This window comes from Stenella coeruleoalba (genome assembly GCF_951394435.1).
Source record: "Stenella coeruleoalba genome assembly, chromosome: 1".
In the NCBI taxonomy this organism is placed as follows: domain Eukaryota; kingdom Metazoa; phylum Chordata; class Mammalia; order Artiodactyla; family Delphinidae; genus Stenella; species Stenella coeruleoalba.
This window is the reverse complement of record NC_137169.1, coordinates 34,545,372-34,565,749: the sequence shown is the minus strand read 5'-3', so window position 1 is coordinate 34,565,749 and position 20,378 is coordinate 34,545,372. Positions and strand designations below refer to the sequence as shown.

General features: G+C 41.2%; 1 protein-coding gene across 3 annotated transcripts; it reads right to left on the bottom strand.

Annotated features, from left to right (window-relative positions):
• Nucleotides 1–2,041: 2,041 nt before the first annotated feature.
• Nucleotides 2,042–20,301, bottom strand: YBX1 (Y-box binding protein 1). Of its 3 annotated transcripts, none has more exons than XM_079901562.1 (8): nucleotides 19,973–20,301; nucleotides 19,220–19,283; nucleotides 10,218–10,251; nucleotides 7,583–7,672; nucleotides 6,981–7,283; nucleotides 6,787–6,878; nucleotides 3,204–3,520; nucleotides 2,042–2,437 (listed from the first exon to the last, which is right to left on the bottom strand). In XM_079901562.1, the coding sequence occupies exons 1-7, from the start codon at nucleotides 20,136–20,138 to the stop codon at nucleotides 3,235–3,237; spliced, it is 1,035 nt and encodes a 344-aa protein (XP_079757688.1). In that variant the 5' UTR covers nucleotides 20,139–20,301; the 3' UTR covers nucleotides 2,042–2,437; nucleotides 3,204–3,234. The 3 variants fall into 3 exon arrangements, with proteins under 3 accessions (XP_079757688.1, XP_079757686.1, XP_079757687.1); XM_079901560.1 differs by having other exon boundaries at nucleotides 3,204–3,469; nucleotides 6,791–6,878; nucleotides 19,973–20,295; XM_079901561.1 differs by lacking the exons at nucleotides 19,220–19,283; nucleotides 19,973–20,301 and adding an exon at nucleotides 14,698–15,054 and having other exon boundaries at nucleotides 3,204–3,469; nucleotides 6,791–6,878.
• Nucleotides 20,302–20,378: the final 77 nt, after the last annotated feature.

Genomic DNA, 20,378 nt, shown 5'->3' with positions numbered 1-20,378 from the left:
ACCTGCTGGCGATTCTATTTCCCTGGTATACTTTTTCCCCATTCTCCAAGACAACTACACCTTTTTCTCTCCTCTAACCTCCAACCTCTCTTCTTCCTTTTCTGAAGCCCACCAAATTTTTTTTTTTTTACTGAACCTAATCTTTTTTTTTTAGATTTTCTAAAATTTATTTTGGCTGCACCTGGTCTCAGCTGCAGCATGCGGGATCTAGTTCCCTGAACCAGGGATTGAACCCAGGTCCCCTGCTTTGGGAGCATGGAGTCTTACCCACTGGGCCACCAGGGAAGTCCCTTACTGAACCTAATTTGAATAGATGGATTGACATCATTCTCAATATTCATGAACACGTAAATGTCCATTTTTCTTTAATGTCTTTCAATGGTCTTGCTTCCTCCCAGAGATTTGGAAAATGTTAGTCCTAAATATATTTCCCTGATACTACTGTATTTATTATACAAAATAAATTTTAGCCATTTACTATTACTAACAAATTATCCATTCTTGACTGCTAGCTCTTTTGGTTTATAACCACTACCACCTATTCCTTAAGTCTTACCTCACTGCCTAGGTCATCTAGTACAAGGTTCAACAGAAACCATAAGCATCCTCACCTAATTTTGACCAGAATGAAAGAAGACAACATGCCCATAGCACTTTCCGTGCTCTCTGCTCCAGTCACATGGGTCTTCAAGAACATGAGGTATTCATAACCCTTACACAGCTGGAGAACCAAACTCATGGATAAGTGTCAAAAGCTAAGGAAGGTTGTCACAGAGCAAATCACTGCTGCTACTGCTGCAAGCACTGCTTCCACCACCCCTCTTCTAGTAAACAGTACTGACTTCCCCAGAGTCTCATGCTGGTGCATCTGAACGGTAGACCAGGTTCTAAACCTGCAGACCGGCTGCAAGACTGAATGTACTCTCTCAGCTGTCAGAGACTCACAGGCTGCCTAATCCTTACACACAGTGAAGTAAATTCACACAAGACAAATACACATGAAAAAATGTTGTTTGCAACACTGGCAGCAAGACTGCATCACAAAAAATTTTCTTCCTTGCCATCGTTTTCAAAATCACATTCCAACATTATTGGATTACGTAAGCATTGTTGGCATCATTTCCACAACATATATCCTAATGTATGCAACTATAAGAAAAAAACACTACATACCATCAGCAGTGTTCAACATCCGAAGAGGTGGCCCCAAATTCAGAAAAGGCATTTCAAAGTGTTCACTGATACTAGCCTAGCCCACTTGCCTATTTTTTCCCCACTTTATTCATCAGTCTCCTGAATTAAAACTATCAGTGCAATGCAAATCTCAGTTCTGTGAATCCTGAGCCCATTCTGGAGAGGCACACAGCACTGCATGACTCCCGGATATGCCACTCTAGCCGACTCTATAACCCCAAGGCGTCAAATGCTGGCCAGAATGATCCAGAATTAGTCTCTAGACAGCAGTCATTAACTATTCCACAATGGAAGCCAAAGGGCATTTTAATAAGACATTATAAAAGAACAGACAGAACAGGCTTAGGTTACAAGGGTGCTGAGAACAAAATGAATGCCACTGACCTCTATGTTCTTTAAGCAGACTTCACACAAGCATTGCATTATTTGTGCCCAAGCAAAGGAGCTGTGTTAACCAAGTACACCAGTCTCTGTGGCAGGCATCTGATAACTAAGGTGGGTATCCTTCAATCCACAGGCTGAAGTAACTCACAGTAGGGCACAAATAAATGGCTTCCAAGGATTAGAGTCCAGTTAGTCTCCACCAGACCATGCCCTCTCTCTTCTCCTTTACCACTGTCTCCCAGTAAAAGCAGCTCACAGAAAGGAAAATGGCCATATTACCATAGTAAATACTTTCTAATTTTCAGTACGGGCCCACAGGCATGCTACTCAATAAAGGATTACACATTTTGAAAAATTTCCTGAGTAAATACCAATGAATACCACCTATCTACAGATAGATTTAAGCTAATAAGGATCCTATAACCAGAAAGTACTTATAAACTAAAATGAAACAAGGCAGAAATATACACAAAGACAATTATTTAAGACCTTTATTAACAGGTGCTTGCAGTTTGTTGACTTTTTTGAAAAAATCAAGCTGTAAACTTTTATTACAAATTAAAAATGAGGTTCTTAAAAATCTCAACTTGACCAGATATGAAACAATTTAAAAACCTTTAAAGGTGTATTGAGAAAAACCAGGCTTTTTTATTTTTTTTAAAAAACACGTTTGTCATTACCAAAAAGAGACGTCTTTAGGTAAAAATAATAAAAACCCCATGCTGCATAGATAATGCAGATAGTTCTAGTTATCTGGTCAACAGGCAAAAAGCAAGCACTTAAGGTCTTCAGCTCCAATCTTTTGTTCATTTCTTATTGCTGGAATTTCGTACTCATTTCTTCTTGTTGGATGACTAAACTGTAAAAGAAAAAAAGTTTTAAAATTATCTTGCGCAGTTCACTGCAATTTTCTTTTAGTATACCAAACTGCTCCAGATTCAAATAAGCTAAGTAGGGAAGGCATTAACAAATCTCACACTGGTTTATCTTAACACAGCAATTCATAACAGGGGTGGACCCTGCTGTGTAACAAGAATGGTTACTCCTAGGTTCTGGATGACCTTTTGACACTCAGAAAATAGTACAGAGGGGAAAAAAAGTATCAGTGGCTGAAAATAATAATTCTAGTGCCACATGCCTCCTAGAATCAAGTAAAAAGGGAATCCCTTGATTTTGGAATTGATGATACAATGCCAAAGTTGTCACTTTTCCCAAAGAGACCAACCATATTGGTCACTATCACCTAGGGTATTAATCCTAGTAGCTATCCCACTTATTTTTGAAAAATGAAAAATAATGCAATGTAATTAACATTACCTGTTATGGTAAGGTTAGCAAGACTTTCCTCTGCTTACTGGCAAAATCATCCAAAAAGGTTGACAAAAGGCTCTCACATCAAGATACAATGTAAAGCTAGGCCTCCAAGTGTTAGTGAGCCAAAGTATGGCTCTGATACGCCCCGTTACCAAAATGGGACATTCAGGTCATGTTATGATTAGTTTGGGTAGAGGATATTGTATGTTTAAGTGGCTTACCTTACCTGATGAACTGGGTTCTTTCCTCTTTCATTAATGGACACCACTCATGACTGCTCAGAGGCCAGAAGGCTATCTACGCTTACTTACCCGGATGATGGTAGAGATGGTAAGCCGGCATTTACTCAGCCCCGCCCTGCTCAGCCTCGGGAGCGGACGAATTCTCAGCTGGTGGATCGGCTGCTTTTGTCTCTTTGCCATCTTGTGGTTTAGGGTTTTCTGGGCGTCTGCGTCGGTAATTGAAGTTGCGGCGGTACCGACGTTGAGGTGGCTGCTGACCTTGGGTCTCATCTCCTTGATTTTCCTTATCTTCTTCATTGCCGTCCTCTCTGGGCTGTCTTTGGCGAGGAGGGCCCCTGGAATGAACATTGTGCAAACTTGCAATGATAAAACCTTCTTTCTTTAACCTAGCCACCAGTATTAACACATCTGGCCTTTCTGTTTATCAAGTGGTCTGCAGGCAATTTAGCAAAATCAAAAGAGCAAATGTGGCTTTTATTTCACAAATTGAGTATGACTTGGGAAAAGGATTTGGAAGTATAAACTGGAAGATGAACGCTTAAAACTGGTTTTAATAGTCTCGTAAGCTTTTACCCATAGTATAATCTATTACAAAGTTAGCCATGAAAGGACTAAAGGTGGTACAACACTACCAACACCTTGATGTCCTTTAAAAACATGGGCTTTAAGGTAACCAGGTTTGGGAACAAGTGCTAACTATCCTTTACAGATGAACACTTGCTAAAAATGCAGGAAGTCAAAACCAAAGAAGAGATGCTCTCTTCATAGAAATGAAAGTACACAACAACCATTAGTCACTGGGAAAGGCAAATCAAACCCACTTCATACCCACTAGGATAGTCATAATCCAAAGGCTGAAAAATAACCATGTTGGGGAGGATGTGAAGAAACAAACCCTCAATACATTGCTGCTGGGAATATAAAATGGTGCAGCAGCTTTGCAAAACAGCTTGGCAACAAATGTCAGAGTTACTATATGACCCAGCGGTTCTACTCCTGGGTCTATAGCCAAAACAGTGTCCATTATGTGATTACTGTATTATTCACAACAAAAAAAGAAACCCAAATGCCCATCAACTGGTTAATGAAGAATAAAATGTGATATTCATACAATAGAACATGACTTGGTCATAAAAAGAAATCAAGTACCGATACATGCAACATGGATGACCTTAAAAATATGTGAATTGAAAGCCAGACACAGAAATACCCGAAATAGGCAAATCCAGAGACAGGGAAAGCACATTAGTGGTAGCCAAGGGCTGGGGCAGAGGGGAATGGAGAGTGACTATTAATGAATACAGAACTTTGGGGGTGGCGGACTGGTGGGAGCGTGGCGGTGATGAAAATGTCTGGAATTAGACGGTGGTAATGGCTGCGTGACTTTGTGAATATACTAAATACCAGTCACTTGCATGCTTTAAATGAACACCAAGATTAATAACATCCTTCTATACCATAAATATTATAGGTCAAAATAAGCTCTAATTTCCTATTTAGATCCGTACATTCTATTTTTCACCTCTAACCCCTCCAATCTCCCACCTACCTCTCCCAATCCCACCCCCCACCCCTTCTCCTGAAACCGTTTCCCCACATTTTGTGAACTCACGACCAGTCTTCGGCAAAACTGCCCTGTCTTTCCCCGTAGCCTTCAAGTGGCGGCTGTCCCACCCCTAACACTGCGGCTTCTAAAGTGAATTCTAAAACCCCAAGCTTTCAAATCTTATGTTATGCCATATTCCATTTACTACACTTTTCCTGTTGTAATTATCATGACAGTCCCAAATAATATGGGCTTTCAGATTCTTTACTTCCCATCCAATTCTTGTTTGCTACCTAGGTTTTCTCAACTTCAAGCATTCCACTCTCTAATCACCCCTTACTTATTTTCCCGGTTTATTCCAGGTGTCTTGTTCTCGCACTCTATTTCCACTAGGACCTATAATCCAATGATCCCATCACTCATTCTGTCACTTACTCTTCCTTAATCTGTTTCTCCCCTCTTTCTCCAAGTATAAAGTCCACCATTAATCACTACAACCGATCTCAAACTCAGTCATCTTTGGGTAGACAAATGCTGAACAAATCTAACTCTATGCCTAATCTGAGGCTGGGGCTCAAAATGGCTGGAAAAGTACAACCATGTTGGGTGGACCCACTTTAAATTTGTAAACACTATTATTTGATTTCCCCTATTTCTCTTCTAGAGATAATTTCACATCTTTGTCCCAAACTCCCCAAACCTCTCTCACCCCTCTCTCCTTTTGACTTCACTAACATACCGGGGCCCATATACTCTGGCTTCTTACACATGCAATGTCCATGGTTTCTAGCAAAAGACTAACCCACTATTTGTGGACCAAATCCTATCCTAACTGAAGACAGTTCTAGCAGTTACTTCCCTGACAACTGTCCTCTTTTACTATATTTTCCAGCCTACAAGTATGCTCTTATTTCTCAAACAAAAAAATCCTTTCTTGACGACACATTTCCCTTTATTGCCACCTCACCTGACTCCTTCTCAGCAAAACTCCTGCTATATTGGTCTCAGATTTCTTACAATTTGCTCTTGGATCTGCATCAATCAGAATTTCACCCCATGGATTATAAGTGGCATGTGTCATCTACTACTCATCTGAACAAAAAATTCCTGGCTAAATAGTTTGGAAAGCCCTGCGTTCCTTGATACTTTAAGGCAAATCAATCTATCTACCTTATCTATCTATCTCACCATAGCAATTATCTGACACTGTAATACTAGTCTATTCATTCAAATGAGACCATTTAGTCTAACTTAAACCAAAAGGCAAACAGTAAAACAGAAGCACTTGACAACAAAAATTCATATGCTATTTTAAAGAACACCAATGAAACTAGGTAGAAAATTTCAGCAGCTCTACAATGTAAGAAAAAGTAGACCAAGGATTCTGCTCTTGGAATTTAAATGGATAGACTGCCATGAAAGCCTATTTTAGACCATTTATCACTATCACAGATAAACATTATCACTATTTTAAAACATATTGTGATTATTTGTAGTATTTCAACAAGGTAACTATGTCTAGGTTGAAAATAGTATACTACCTGTTAGTCTTAGGGATCACATCTGGAGACTCAATGCTCTAAGACCCTTAAAAGAAATAACTGCTACACCAGTCGATCCTAACATCGTGGGACTGGGAACACTGCCTCAGTGTGCTACATATATGTATAAACGTGTCTGGCTCATGGAGCTCTTCCCTAATTACTCTATACTCTAATATTTAAATACCCTCTGTTAAAAAGATATGCTTACCTTTTACCTTTCTCCCTCCCAATGAACCAGGTTTTAAAGTTATAATACAATGCAGTTTAAACTACTATTTTCTTACCTGTTAAAGGACAGAACATGTGAAATTCCATACCCTCATTAGAGAAAAACAACAACAAAACCAACTGCATAAAGTAGACCACATCTATAAAGGTGTTTTTAACCAGTGCCAGCAAAGATGCAAAGAACACATTCTCAAAGATAACTGACTTCAGGTTCCTCTCTTAGGTATCTGATGAAAGAAAATGTGAAGTGTTAACAGATAAACGACTGAAAAAGCCTGCAGAAGAAGCATGATGCTGCTGAGTCCTAATACATGCTTGAGAACTTTTAAAATACAAACCATACCTGCGGAATCGTGGTCTATAACCCCGATACATATTCTGTCTCACTGGTCTACCTTGTTCTCCTGCACCCTGGTTGTCAGCACCCTGAAAAGGCAATGGAAATCAAGCCAATATGGACCAGTAAAAACCCAACCAGACAGAAGTCTGAATACCACGGCAGTTAAAAATAAATAAAATCACATTTACCTCCATCACTTCTCCCTGCACAGGAGGGTTGGAATACTGTGGTCGACGCCCATAGGGTCTCCGCATGTAGTAAGGTGGGAACCTTCGCCTGCGGTAGGGCCGGCGCTGTTGGGCCTGGCCTTCAGGAGCACTCTCCGATCCCTCATTCTTTTCCCCACTCTCACTATTCTGGTAATTCTGCTGGTAATTGCGTGGAGGACCCCTGCGACGTGGATAGCGTCTATAATGGTTACGGTCTGCTGCATATTTACTGCCTTGTACTGGAACTCCACCAGGGCCTGTAACATTTGCTGCCTCCGCACCCTACAAAAGCCATCATATATTGATAGTGACAATGGAATTAAGTACACTTAACAAAACTTACACAAAGCAAATAAAAAAGGGTCTCTGTGGCCAGGGGTGCATAGAAATGATTAAATATTAGTTCCTCACTGTTCTGAAGAGATAGCCCTCTAACTGCAGCCAGCACATTAGGATTGATGCACCTGTGTTCAAGTGGTCACCTGACCCATCCATCCACATTAGAGCCACCATCCTAATGGATGAGATCTCCAAAATATTTCCATACTGAAGTCAAACCTTTACACAAAAAGCATCCTCACCTTTTCTCCTTCAACAACATCAAACTCCACAGTCTCTCCATCTCCTACACTGCGAAGGTACTTCCTGGGGTTATTCTTCTTTATGGCAGTCTAGTAATATCACATTCCAAAAATAGATTAACAGGGGAGAATAATGTGCTTTTTCATTTAAAATGTACCAGAGTCAACAATATTTTAGCTTGGATATACACTTAAAATTAGCTTTAAATAAGACCAAACCATCAATAAATTTAGGAAAACAGGGACCAATGCTACCCCCAACCTCAACCAAAATACTCCAATCTTACAAGGCCCCAGCATTTTACCACTATTTTCCAAACTAAAACAAGTAATTTAACACTCAAGACAGACACTATATATATATTTAAAAATGCTTTTTGCAAAAGCATTATATGTAGCTTTGAACAAAATGAGGATATCCATCTATCCCCAAAGACTGCACTTAATAGTAGAAGCTAGCCCCACACAGGGCCAGTTTAGATGACAGGCGAGTTTAGTTTTGCATGCTTCAAAGTTGACCAAACCAACTTTGTCCCTGTGTTACCGTATCAAACTCAATTACAAATGTCAACCAAAATCCCTTCCAACCTGACTGTGGTAATACTTCGATGGAAATGCAATTCACATGAATTAACTATGCCACTTTTAATATTCCGACTGCCTGGGACAGTTGGTTATTACCTCCCCAGAATACATTAAATCTCACATTGTTACTTGTTCTCCAGACTTCTACGACAAAGTTAAAGGGGAAGAATAATATCTCACGTTTGTAGTACTTCCATAAAGTTCTTCTGCACATTACCCACTCAATCTCATTATGACAGATGGTGTGAGGCATTATTATTCCTCTTTCAAGGTAATAAACAGGCTTTAAAAAGTTAGGTGACTTGCCCAAGGTCACACAGCTAATAAGTGGCAGAGTATGGACTTTTCTAAATCCAGGTCTTGGGACTCCAAATCCCATGTTCATTCTACTACATCACAGCGGTATCCATTACAGGATCACTCATGCATTTCCATTCCAGAGGAGGCAGGACAACCAACAAATCTGAAGCCAATTAAGCTAAGTTGCCCAGAACTGCAGTCTCCTTGATACACCACCAAGACCTGAGCAGCCAAAGTCCTAAGAAACAACTAAATGTTGAAACCACCTCCAAAATAAAGAGGAAAGCATATTGGTGACACCTTGTGGGTTGGTACAAGCGGGTGATATGCATTCAGCCAAATAATTAATTTCATCTGTCATCTAAACTGTCACAAAGTTTTCATACCTTTCATATAACTCAATTATCTGCAGTCATAGGGGATAGCACAAGTATGGGTAATTAAAATCCCAAACTCTTATTTTGGTCAGCATTTTCAACGCCCTCCCCAATCTTCCCAAACCCTTTACTGTTGCTGACGGGCAGCAAGACTGGCAAGCTTGCTGTCTCTTGTACCTAATTCTGCAAATTCCTTTGAACATGCAAAAGGGAAGTAAGGAACAGATTAAGTGTTGGTATTCAATTTTATAAAATAAACATTTGTCTTAATATAACACCTTGCCTGAGCAGTCCTATATTTGTTTAGAATTTAAAAGTTTCCATGCTTATGTTTGACCCAGTGATTACTGGACAGGGCTTCTGATGTATCTAGAAATTGATCTGGCTCCCCCCTTGATTGCCACTGAGTGCTGTACAGGGCACTTCAGAGAGCTACAAAACACCAACCTAAGACAGCCCTTCCTATGAAGTATGCTGACAGCCAAGCTCATACCTCCCTGAATAAAGGCATGTGTAGACTGACTTTGTCTTTTGATGTCTACATTACAGTATAGTGGTTAAAAAGTTCTTAGAGTGATTTTCAATACAAGTTGACAATATTTCAACAGTCTTAGTAAAAAAAACAAAAACAAAAACAAAAACAAAAACTGCAGAGTACACAAAAGTACACATTTATAAACATTTTTCCTACCCACTGCATTCCTATGAGGATAATTAAGTCCAGTGGGGCCTATGATATACTTAAGGTTGAAATATTAGTGTTCATTTGGCAGTGGCTTACTTTAACAATAAACTCCTTAATGTTTAAGCATTTTCCAAAATATTTTCCTTAAATGGTACTTGTGGGGGAAGTTTAGCATGTAGCACCTATCCTGTTATAACAGAAGGACCTATGCTACGTTTGCCAGTTTTTCAACATTCATTTCAAATTAATATATTTTGCAACTTTGGCCGATTTCTCCCAGGATTACTGTTATTTGTCCTTACCATAGAGGTAATTCTAACAGCATCTTGTCAAAGTTTCTGTATACCTATAGCAATGGTATTAGTTCAAGTTTAGATTAATGGAGGTTTTCAGTTCATCTGAAATTAGGTTTCAAAATTTAGTGTAACAAGTAGAGCAGATTCAACATTTAAAAAAGCTATAGCCATTAACAAAATACCAATGTGAAACACCTATTTTAATTAAGTAAACTGCCAACATAATGTTTCAATGTACACATTTAAGCTGTACTACCCCTCTTCCTGTGGGAACTAAATTGTTTGGTGACTGGACTTAACCTTTTTGCAAGGAACAGTAGTTGACAAGATATCCACCCTTTTCTTCCCACAAGCCTTGAGCCAGAAGGGTAAATACCCACACGAGCACTCACCTGGTGTACAAATACATCTTCCTTGGTGTCATTCCTATAAGACAGAACCAAGTTGAACAAGTTATAAAATTGAACACTACATTTCATGTTGCCAAAGATTAAGAATACACTTGGTCCTTTCTGCACTCCCCTCCCCTTTTTAGAGACTTTCTCGGCTGCCAACCAGCCATTAGGAAATTAAGAAACAAAACAAAAACACAACCAGTAAGCCACGATGGTTTTGCTAATAACTCTCACCATCTACCTTAGAAGGATTAAAGACTAATAAAGTGTGACCTACTAAGCTATTAAGAGGATAGAAGTGACTAGCAACACACATTCTGTCACTCCTCATCCTACTGAACAGCGTTCCTGCACAACCCACTCCTACCTCTAAGAGCACGGTTACTAACTCAAGTAGGAGAGATCATGAACATATTCTCTTCCATTAATTACTAGCTTCCTACTTTCTCACTTCATCCTCAATCATTTCCTTTTTACCATTTCCAATTCCCAACTTTCCTTGAGGATCATAAAGATGACCACAGAATGTACAATACCAGGAATGAGCCCTAAATGTAAACTATGGACTTTGAATGATAATGATGCGTCTGTGTAGATTTATCGATTGTAACAAATGTATCCCTTTGGTACAGTATAGTGGGGGATGTCATGGGTGCAATGTGTAAGCCTGGGGTACATGGGAACTATGTATTTTCTGCTCAACTTAGCCATGAACCTAAGCTGCTCTTAAAAATAAAGTACTGATTAAAATAGAGGGACAAGATCACAATGAAGTACAAATACGAACACCACCAATACTGACATCATTCACACGGCAAGCATTGTTTATGCTGGAGAACTAAGGAGGTGAAGATGAATGAAACTTTTTACTAGCACACACGACCCCCTTTTTCACTTCATATGACACCATTTGACACCAATCTTTAGTCTGTTCCTAAACAAATATGGTTGAAATATTTGCTTCAGGACTTTACAAGTGGCTATTAAAGGAGGCAACATTTGCCCTAAGTCTTAAAGGAGTTTACTGGAAAATGAGAAAGATGTTCCAGGTGGAGAGGTCATGGACATGGTAAAACCAACAATGAGCAAATTAAGTGCAAATTGGGTTCAACCTAGAATATGGCTAGGGCTGTGGCTGTGTGGAAGGGTGAATATGGGCTAAATCATCATGTAGGTAGAGAAGCCAGTAAACGCTTTTATGTAGTGGACATATAAATTATTAGATAAATTAGAACACGATAAATTATTAGGTGTTAAAAAATGGTTGCTATTACGGAAAGTTTGAAGCCAAGAGGAGACCTGTTAGTTATAAAAGCTACACCAGAAGTCCAGACTAGGACTGACGGAGGCCTGGACTAAGGGGCTGTGTATGAGGAAGTAGACTTGAGATATCGTTCTTGAATTAATATGGGAAAAACTCTGTGGATGAATGGAGGCTAGAAGTCAGGGGCCAGTGGTGAATGATCTGAATTTTTAGCTTAGAGACTGGAGGTCAGGGTGATGATACTATGAACAAAAAGAAGCACTGGAGGAGCAACAACATTTCTAGACCTTTATTGATTTACCCTACCCTATTGTCAGTAGGTCAGAGTTGAGAAAGGACTCAATAGTAGTTCTAGTGTTTAATGACAAAAGGAACAAAGGTTACAATGAACTAGCCTGACTGGTTTACTGACTGTTGGCTCCTTGCTGATCCATGGAGCAATGTATGCACCAAAGAATCCATATAGCTTGGATTATCATAACATGAGGACATTCAATTTACGGAAACAGGATCGATCACACACACACACTCACACAGAGAGACAGAGAGAGAGAGAGAGAGCGAGCCAGCTACACGACGACTGAATTTCAAGCTCTAAGGCTGTTCCAAAGACAGGGGGTACTACTTCCATTAAAGGGAGTGAAGGGTGTAAGACTTGCCAGATGACTAGGTAAAGGATATTTGGTACTGGACTTTCATGTGTAAATTAACTGAGTTCTGAATATAGTATTTTACAGTTTCAATATGCATTATAATTTCCTAAAAGATGCAGCTTTCAAGAGAGGGATTTTTCATTACTGACAATAATGTTACCCATGTGTCTGGGTAGCCAATACAACATTTTTTCTAATGTAGTTGCAAATAGACATTTACAGATGGAAAATATTATACACCACAATAAAAAGAAGTAAAAGCAGTTATCTACGAATTTTACTTCAGGGTTGTAAAAGGAGTATTAAAAAAATTCACCAAAACTACTTTTCCAGTCAGGACAATCTTAAAGATAGTACAAGACAAGTAGTACACACAAGATAAATCATCTCTTGGAAAACAGATTAGGGAGAGGTTTTCTGGGTACAGAGCTATGTGGAAACCAATATATGTTCACTAGTGATGTCATGCCAGACAAGGTGATACTCATTTATTCTGTTGTCACTAAACCAGTCTATAAGAAAATATATCATGGTCAAAAGATATATAGATTTTAGGGGACTTCCCTGGTGGAGCAGTGGTTAAGAATCCGCCTGCCAATGCAGGGGACATGGGTTCGAGCCCTGGTCTGGGAAGATCCCACATGCTGCGGAGTAACTAAGCCCATGCACCACAACTATTGAGCCTGAGCTCTAGAGCCTGCGAGCCACAGCGACTGAAGCCCGCAAGCCTAAAGCCCATGCTCCGCAACAAGAGAAGCCACAGCAATGAGAAGCCCATGCACCGCAACAAAAAGTAGCCCCCGCTTGCCACAACTAGAGAAAGTCTGTGCGCAGCAATGAAGAACCAATGCAGCCAAAAAAAAAAGTATGTAGATTTTAGGGAAAGACTTGACAGATCAAAAAATGTAGTTTTAGCCAAGCCATTATACTACAGTATGGATGCAATAAATCAATCTAGTTGCAACTTGTTAAAGGACTACCAAGAAGTTCAAGGCACTACCAATAGGAAACCTGATTTTTACTCCTCATTCTACTATTAACAGCTGTGTAGCCTTGGAAAGCTGCCCCCTGCTAACTGGATCTTTTTCTTCACCCACAAAAGGGGAAAAGCTTAGACACCTAACAGCTTACACTGCAGAGGGTTTACGTTCCAGATACTGTGCCAAGCGCTTTAACTCTTTAGATCATACCAATCCCAAGGTAAATGCTTTTATATTAACCCCCCGTTCTACAAATTAGGAAAATGAAGTATGCGGTCATCTGCTTAGAGTGGTACAATTTGATTCCACAGGCCCTGGGCTTTATCATGTTGAAAACTCAAAAAGGATCAGTTTGGAAATCTTTACATGTTTCAGCTGTAGAAGCAGATAACAGCATATGGTTTCTCCAATTCTGGGAGAGAACAACAATGAATAACAAGCATCCCTACATCCTTACCTGTAGTACACAAAGTTATTCGTATAATTAGACCAGGGTTCTGCTGCATATTGCCCCCTCACTCCCCTCAACACTTAAAAAATGTAAAAACCATTCTTTGCTCACCAGCCAGATAAAACCAGTTCTGAGAGGGTTTCTTGACTCCTGATCTACAGTAATACTGGAAAAAAGGCATGTCATGGCTACTAGAGATCTTACTGAAGAGGGAAAAGCAGCAATTAAAGATGACCAGAATGGCTCATCAAGAAGCATGTTTTAACCCTTAGCTATTTATTAATGCAATGAGGAGAGAATGGAGGCATCACCAGCACTGCCTCTTACCTCCTGAGAACCAAGAGGCATACTTCTGCCTTTACCATACTTTACCGAGGGTGGAAGGTTAGACACAAGCCAAAGTATGAGCTCCAACCCCATGGAGCCAAGTCACTGAAAACAGAGGCTGCCATTCTTCTGTCTAGCACTCAGCATACTACAGGAACATGGTAGGTGCTCAATTTTAAAGTATCTACTGAGTGTCTACTATTCATTAACATTAGCCAGCTCTAATCTACCAGAAGCCACTGGGCTGATGATGAAAGGACAGCAAGCCCAAAGGCCTCATTCAATTCTTTAATACTGTTGGGTATTTACTTGTGCTAGTTAGCTATCTGGGCATTGTGCTAAGCACAAGAAATAAAAATAAGATGTGGCCTATCCTCAAGGATTTCTATCTAGAAGGCCACCACTATTCAATCTAAGGCAGCAGCTGAATTACCAAATGTGGTTTTCTACATGTTATAGTATGTTAAGTCATACTAATCAGAGAGGAAGGAGGAGAGAGGGGCAAGGTGGGATATAGAACACAATGGTTAAGAGCTCCTAACCAGAACCACTGGAGCCAAGGTTGGAATCCTGGCTATCCCCATTACTAACTACATAATCTTGGGCAAAGTACCTTATTTGTGAAGCCAAACATCTAAGTTTGTTTTCTAGTAGCCATAATAAAAAGTAAAGACAAGTAAAACTAATTTGATCATTTCAACATACATGGTCAACATAAAACATTGAAAGTATCTTACATTCAGTTTCTCAGATGCTTAATAGCCACATGTACCTACTACTGTATTGGACAGCATAGACTTACAGTATTCCAACAGTGTCATTCCATGTATCACACACCAGTCCTCCCATTCTCCTGCAGTCAAGTGTACTCTTTTTGCTGTATTCTTCTACTCCGCCTCTTCGTATTAATAGATCATTATTTACTACTGAAAAAATTTTTAATGAAAACATACTTTTCTCACCTATCTAGAAACATAACATTGTTCTTATTCAGCAAATAACCCAGCAGTGACTTCAAGGAAAAAGAAATCACACAGATAACAAGAGACTTCAGAAAAAAAGGGGATACCATTTTAAGTTGAGAATGCCGAAGAAAAAGAAATCCTGCAGGGATCTAAAGAAAATGGAAGTCTCTTCAAAGTTCCTAATGTAGGACAATGAAGGTATGTCTTTTTATGCCTCCACCCCCTTCCACCCCGCCCCATCCCTCCCTTAGCACACCACCAAATCTTCAAGCCTTCCCTAGTGCCACAACATTTACTCATTTAGGTTACAGACTACCTATGATTTCTTGGTTCTTACTGTGCGATCAAGTTATGATCAGTTTGACTTTAACAGCCCAAGAGACTTGGCAATCATCTTTCCACAGGTCTATAAAGTTAAAATTAACAGGGTTTGTAGGGTCACAGACTGTTGTATATTTTTCTCTTTTTTAACAACACTTATAAAAAGGCAAAACCTGTTCTTGGTTCACAGACCATATAAAACCAGAATGAGTTTAAAGATAAAGATCTAATACTCTCTTTTAATTCCTTAACTGCCTCCCAATATTAGGTATTAAGCAAATCCTTTACTTCCTAAAGACAATCTGCATGCTGAACTAGAACTATATTATAGCAATCCCTAACTATATGAAACAGGCAGTGAAAAGCAGAAAGCTTTTCAAATCTGGGGAACTAGTAGCATACAGCTCTAGTGACAAGCTAAGATCATTTAAGAAGAACCTTTCAATGGTAAAGAATAACTTCTGCCCCCATTACCTGTAGAAAATGTAGACCATGTAGAAACAACCAAACTGAAGACGACTAGGGTCTGTTTTCATAGACAGCAATAACAGGAGTTAGCGCACACAAACTCCACTGTCAGAAAAGAGAGTTCAAATCCTAGCTCTGCCACTTAGCAGCTACACTTCTGGGGCAAGTTTACTCAACCTCTGTTTCAGGATAGTACCTATTACCTGAAAGGTTGGATTAAATCCATTAGCTGATTTTAACCATTTACTATAGTTTCTAGCATAAATACTTGATAAACATTAGCTACTCTTATCACCACCATAATGAAGGATCAGTTATATACACATGGAATCCCCAATAGGTAGGGCCCCCGCAAAGGGAGACTAAACCTGACAGCCATGACTAAGTATTTTTTCTAAGGAGGGACAGCTAAGCCCTTCCCTGTCTTGGTTTATTAAACATCATCCTAGACCATGGGTAAAAAGTAATACACATAAATGCATATAGGAAGGGAAGTCAAACAACAGGAGAGAACTAAGCCTGATAGACTGTCGTAAAAAGAGAATGCATGCCTCATTTACAGGCCGTAATACTCATGACCAGCTGATTTTCATTTCCATGGAACTAAAGACCCCAAAGCTAAAATACAGCTCTTAAAAAAAGAAGATACTCTGATCAGGTAGGCCACCAGTTTGTGATCTCTTCTCTGTTTGATTCTTTTTGCTCCAAATACCTTGCCCAACCCTTACAATTCAGCTTTTTAAGTACTCTGGATAACAGAAAAGTATTCCTATTCTGGTCACTATAAAAAGATGCATGTCCTATTGAAAAATAAATTGTTACTGATCCATGCCAATCTTTCATAAGTTTGGAGAGCACAGATTAATCCTCAACACCTGGAAGCAAAAGAGAACATCAAGTTTCTAGATTTAAAAGCAGAGAATCAAACCCTGAAACCACTGACCCCGTGGCATCCTTCTAATGCCATCTTCAATAGTCTTGAGTGAAGTTTATCATAAAATGAAAAGTAATTTTGGGGGGTTAATAAACGCCTCCAGTCACATAATCCAATTATCTTTTGCAGACGCAGCACACAAAGGAATAACAATGAATTCCTAGACTATACAGCCTAACAAAATAAAACCAACATTTCTGCTGTGTTAAAATCTTTATACTCTTATTTAGCACCTTTCGTACAACGAAACCCTTTAAAAAATAATTCTAACAAGGCTATAACAATTATCGCAGGCAATAACACAGACTGAAATACATGTTTACAATAAAAATACATTTCTTTAAAGGAAAATTTTACATTAAAAATGTATCTTAATTATAAACACTTTAAGAACCTAAAATATAAAATTCATAGAATTCTGAGGTTAAAATTAGAGCTACACCAATCATCCCCAACACTACATCCTCTAATTTACACAGAAACAGTACACATGTGTGACACACACTCTTCCTCTCTCAGGAGAGCCAAGCGCCTCCAGCCCCGAACCACCTGCTAGCTTCCAGAACTATAGTTCTTTAAGACATACATTTTCCCTTAAGTAAGGTAAACCTCTCCTGAACTTACCTGCTGTTAGGTTTTACAGTGTCTTGTTCAAGTCTGAATCATTCATTGAAACGACCAGTCTTAGAAATGTAAAGCACATCTCAACCAGTTAGTGTTACAAAATACTTGCAGTTAAGACAGTCCAAACAAAGCATCATCAAACGCCAACTTACATTTAACTTGCCCTGTATGATAGCCAAATGAGTTGACTGCAAGTCAGAACAGAGAGATTCAAGGAATGGTATCTTACAGAATAAAAATTTAGAGTATATGAGGAACTACTTTTATCTTGGATTATCAATTGTTCACTTGAAAAATATCATAACCTAAGTCCACTTAACAAATGCAGCAAAACAAAAAACATATTTCTAAAGCAAACTACTTAAAAGCCTGCAAATTACAGTCCCTCTTAATGTGCACACCAGTGATATCCTATCACATTGGGTCAAAGGTCAAAAGCAGTGTCTCTCAAGGTAAGGCCCACAAGCCACAATCACCTGGAATTCTCCTTAAAAATGTACCCCAGACCCAATGAATCCAAGCTGGGAAGGAAGATTTCAGGAATGTGCATTTTTACCCTTCCAAGGTAAGCACACTTAAATTTGAAAACCACTGGTTTAAGGGTGAGGCCAATAAGGCAGCTCAGAGTAAGACTGAAATACTAATGGAAATGCTAACAAATTCAGAGATCACCTAAAAAGTGATCAAATACTGGCATCAAAGCATTCCCTTCCTTCCTTCCTCACTAGCAGCCCATTATCAAAAAACTGATGAAAAAAATGTGGCCTTGGCCTGTCCCAAAGGCAGTCTGGAAAATTCCTAAAGATTTTGGAAGAGACAAAATGTTTCCCCACAACTGCAAACGTGGAAAACAGACCATCAAATGCTTACAATCTCTTTTGCTCTGAACGCTTCCACAATACCTTATGGTTGAGTAACTAACGGTTTTTCACCAGCCAGTTGTGTCTAAGCTTAATCTTGACCATTTGGCTTCCTTCAGTAGTGCCCATTTCAGAAACATCTGGTGTTACTTCTTATTCTTAAGTTCTTTCAAACGTCTAGTGTAAGTAAGGATGTAAGACAGAAAATGCTGAGATGACTGTATCATACCTGTAAGGCCAATATTGCTGTTAGCGTGCACAGTGCTCTACACCCCTGTAACTGCACTACTTGCCTTGGCAGCCATCTTGGATATGAAGCCTGGCTGACAAGGAGACCATGAAGAGCACTGTGAGTAAAGTGCCCTTGTTACCATCACTATAGCTACAAACAACTCTAAGGATTAATCCTAAAGATGCAGTTTGTAGCTTTGCCTTCAAATACGAAAAATAATGTTACCGCGTACTAAGACCGCTCTAATAAGCTACAACCAAAGCTTTGGCAAGTACGATTTGGGGGCAAGGAAGTACGAGAAATAAAAATTGAGGAAAGGAAACGGGCCATTCATTTTCTTCCAAATGTTACAGTATGAGCAAATAAAAACAACTGTTGTCAAAACAGCCCTAACGTGAAATTTATCAGAGGCATTGTAAAACAGCATATAGTGGGACACTAAACAAAGGAATTATAACCTTAGTCAAAACGACATACTTGCATTATCAAAGCACGTTGCCTCTAGAGGTTAACAAGTTGCAAATAACCTACATAATTAGTGGCTCACATTTTCAAATACCAATTTCAGTAACGTATAAAAGCATGACGAAGATAAAAATGTGGTGGGCCTGAGCCTAACGGAATTATACCAGATCTTAGCTTTTTCAGTTTACCGTAACTGGTAAGAGATGGCTCACTCCGCTTGCCTTTTAAATCGCTTTGTACCTTTCAAGTTAGCTTTAGATTAACATTTAGCTGCAAAACAAAGACAATCTCTAGATCCACTAATCCTTTCAAGTCACCAAGGAAAACAAAATCCCACTAACAATACACCAGAGGTGGCAACCTACACAAGCTCCAACAGTCCTAAGTCCGCAAAGCCTACAGATGAGGCAGAGCATGCAAGAGACAGCACGAGGATTCAGCGGCGGTCATCTCACCTGTTGATGAAACCATATCCGTTTCTTACATTGAACCATTTTACTGTTCCCAAAACCTTCGTTGCTGGAGAAAAAAAAAAAAAACCCCACAATTACCAGACATCCTTTTTTTTTTTTTTTAAACCGCCACGCATCAGCATCCGGTGGCTCCCGCGTTCCCCGGCGGCGGTCAGCGGCCACCTGACAGCCTTTCTCTCCAGGGCCCGCCGGCCAGCCGCGCGGTCCACGTGGGTGAGCCCACAGCTACGGAGGCCCGGGGCGCGGGCCCGAGCTGGGTGTGCGCGGGGACCGCGGGCGGCGGGCGCTGCGGCGAGCACGTGAGAAAAGGGAAGCCGCCCAGCCCACTCCGGCCTGCGTAGGCGGCGCGCCGCGCCCTCCGAGTACACGCGGAAAGGAGCGGGTGGGGGACGCAACAACGGCGTGCGGACCCGAGCACACGCGGCCGGCGGGCGGGCAGGCGCCGAGGGGAGGGACCCCGCCGCACACGCGGTCGGCGGCGCGCGACCGCCCAGGGGGAGGGGCGCGCGGCCGCGCGGGGTCTGCAGGGGGCGCGGGAGGCGGCGCAGGCGCGCCTCGGGCACGCGGACCGGGCGGGCCGGCGTCCGCGAATGGGGGGGGCCTGGGGGAGGGGTGGCCGCGCGCCGCCGAGTCGGTCCCCGCCGGCCGCGCGCCCGCCGGCTCGTCCCGCTTCGGGTAACGGTTCCGCCGCCAAGCTTCCCTCCCGCCCCACACTCGTCCCCGTCCGGTCCTTACCGATGACCTTCTTGTCCCCGCCGGCAGGCGCCGCCGATGTGAGGCCGCCCGGGCCGCCGCTCCCTGCGCCGCTGCCCGTCGTGCCGGGCTTGGTGTCGGCAGCGCTGAGGGCGGGGGCGGCGGGGGGGGCGGCGGGCGGCTGCTGGGTCTCGGCCTCGCTGCTCATGGTTGCGGTGATGGTGACTGGGGCCGGCTGCGGCAGCTGCGGCTCCTCCCGGGATGTGATGGTAACTAGGCCGGCGGCGGCGGTGGGGCTGCACAGGGCTCTCTGGGGTCCGCTCTCCGCTCCCGCTACCGATCGAACTAGCGAGAATGGCGGGACGGGCGGGATAAGCCCGGCGATCGACCCGCCCCAAGGATCGTTCACTGGCCAGCAATGCTGTCAATCTCACCACCTGACCTCAAC

Bases quoted from the DNA above. Each gene is read 5' to 3' on its own strand.
- YBX1 (XM_079901560.1), bottom strand. From the start codon at position 20,138: ATGAGCAGCGAGGCCGAGACCCAGCAGCCGCCCGCCGCCCCCCCCGCC. The intron at 10,252-19,219 runs GTGAGATGACCG...TCTGTCTTATAG, and splicing joins GGATATGGTTTCATCAACAG to GAATGACACCAAGGAAGATG. The intron at 7,284-7,582 runs GTGAGGATGCTT...TGGCTTTTGTAG, and splicing joins ATGTTGTTGAAGGAGAAAAG to GGTGCGGAGGCAGCAAATGT.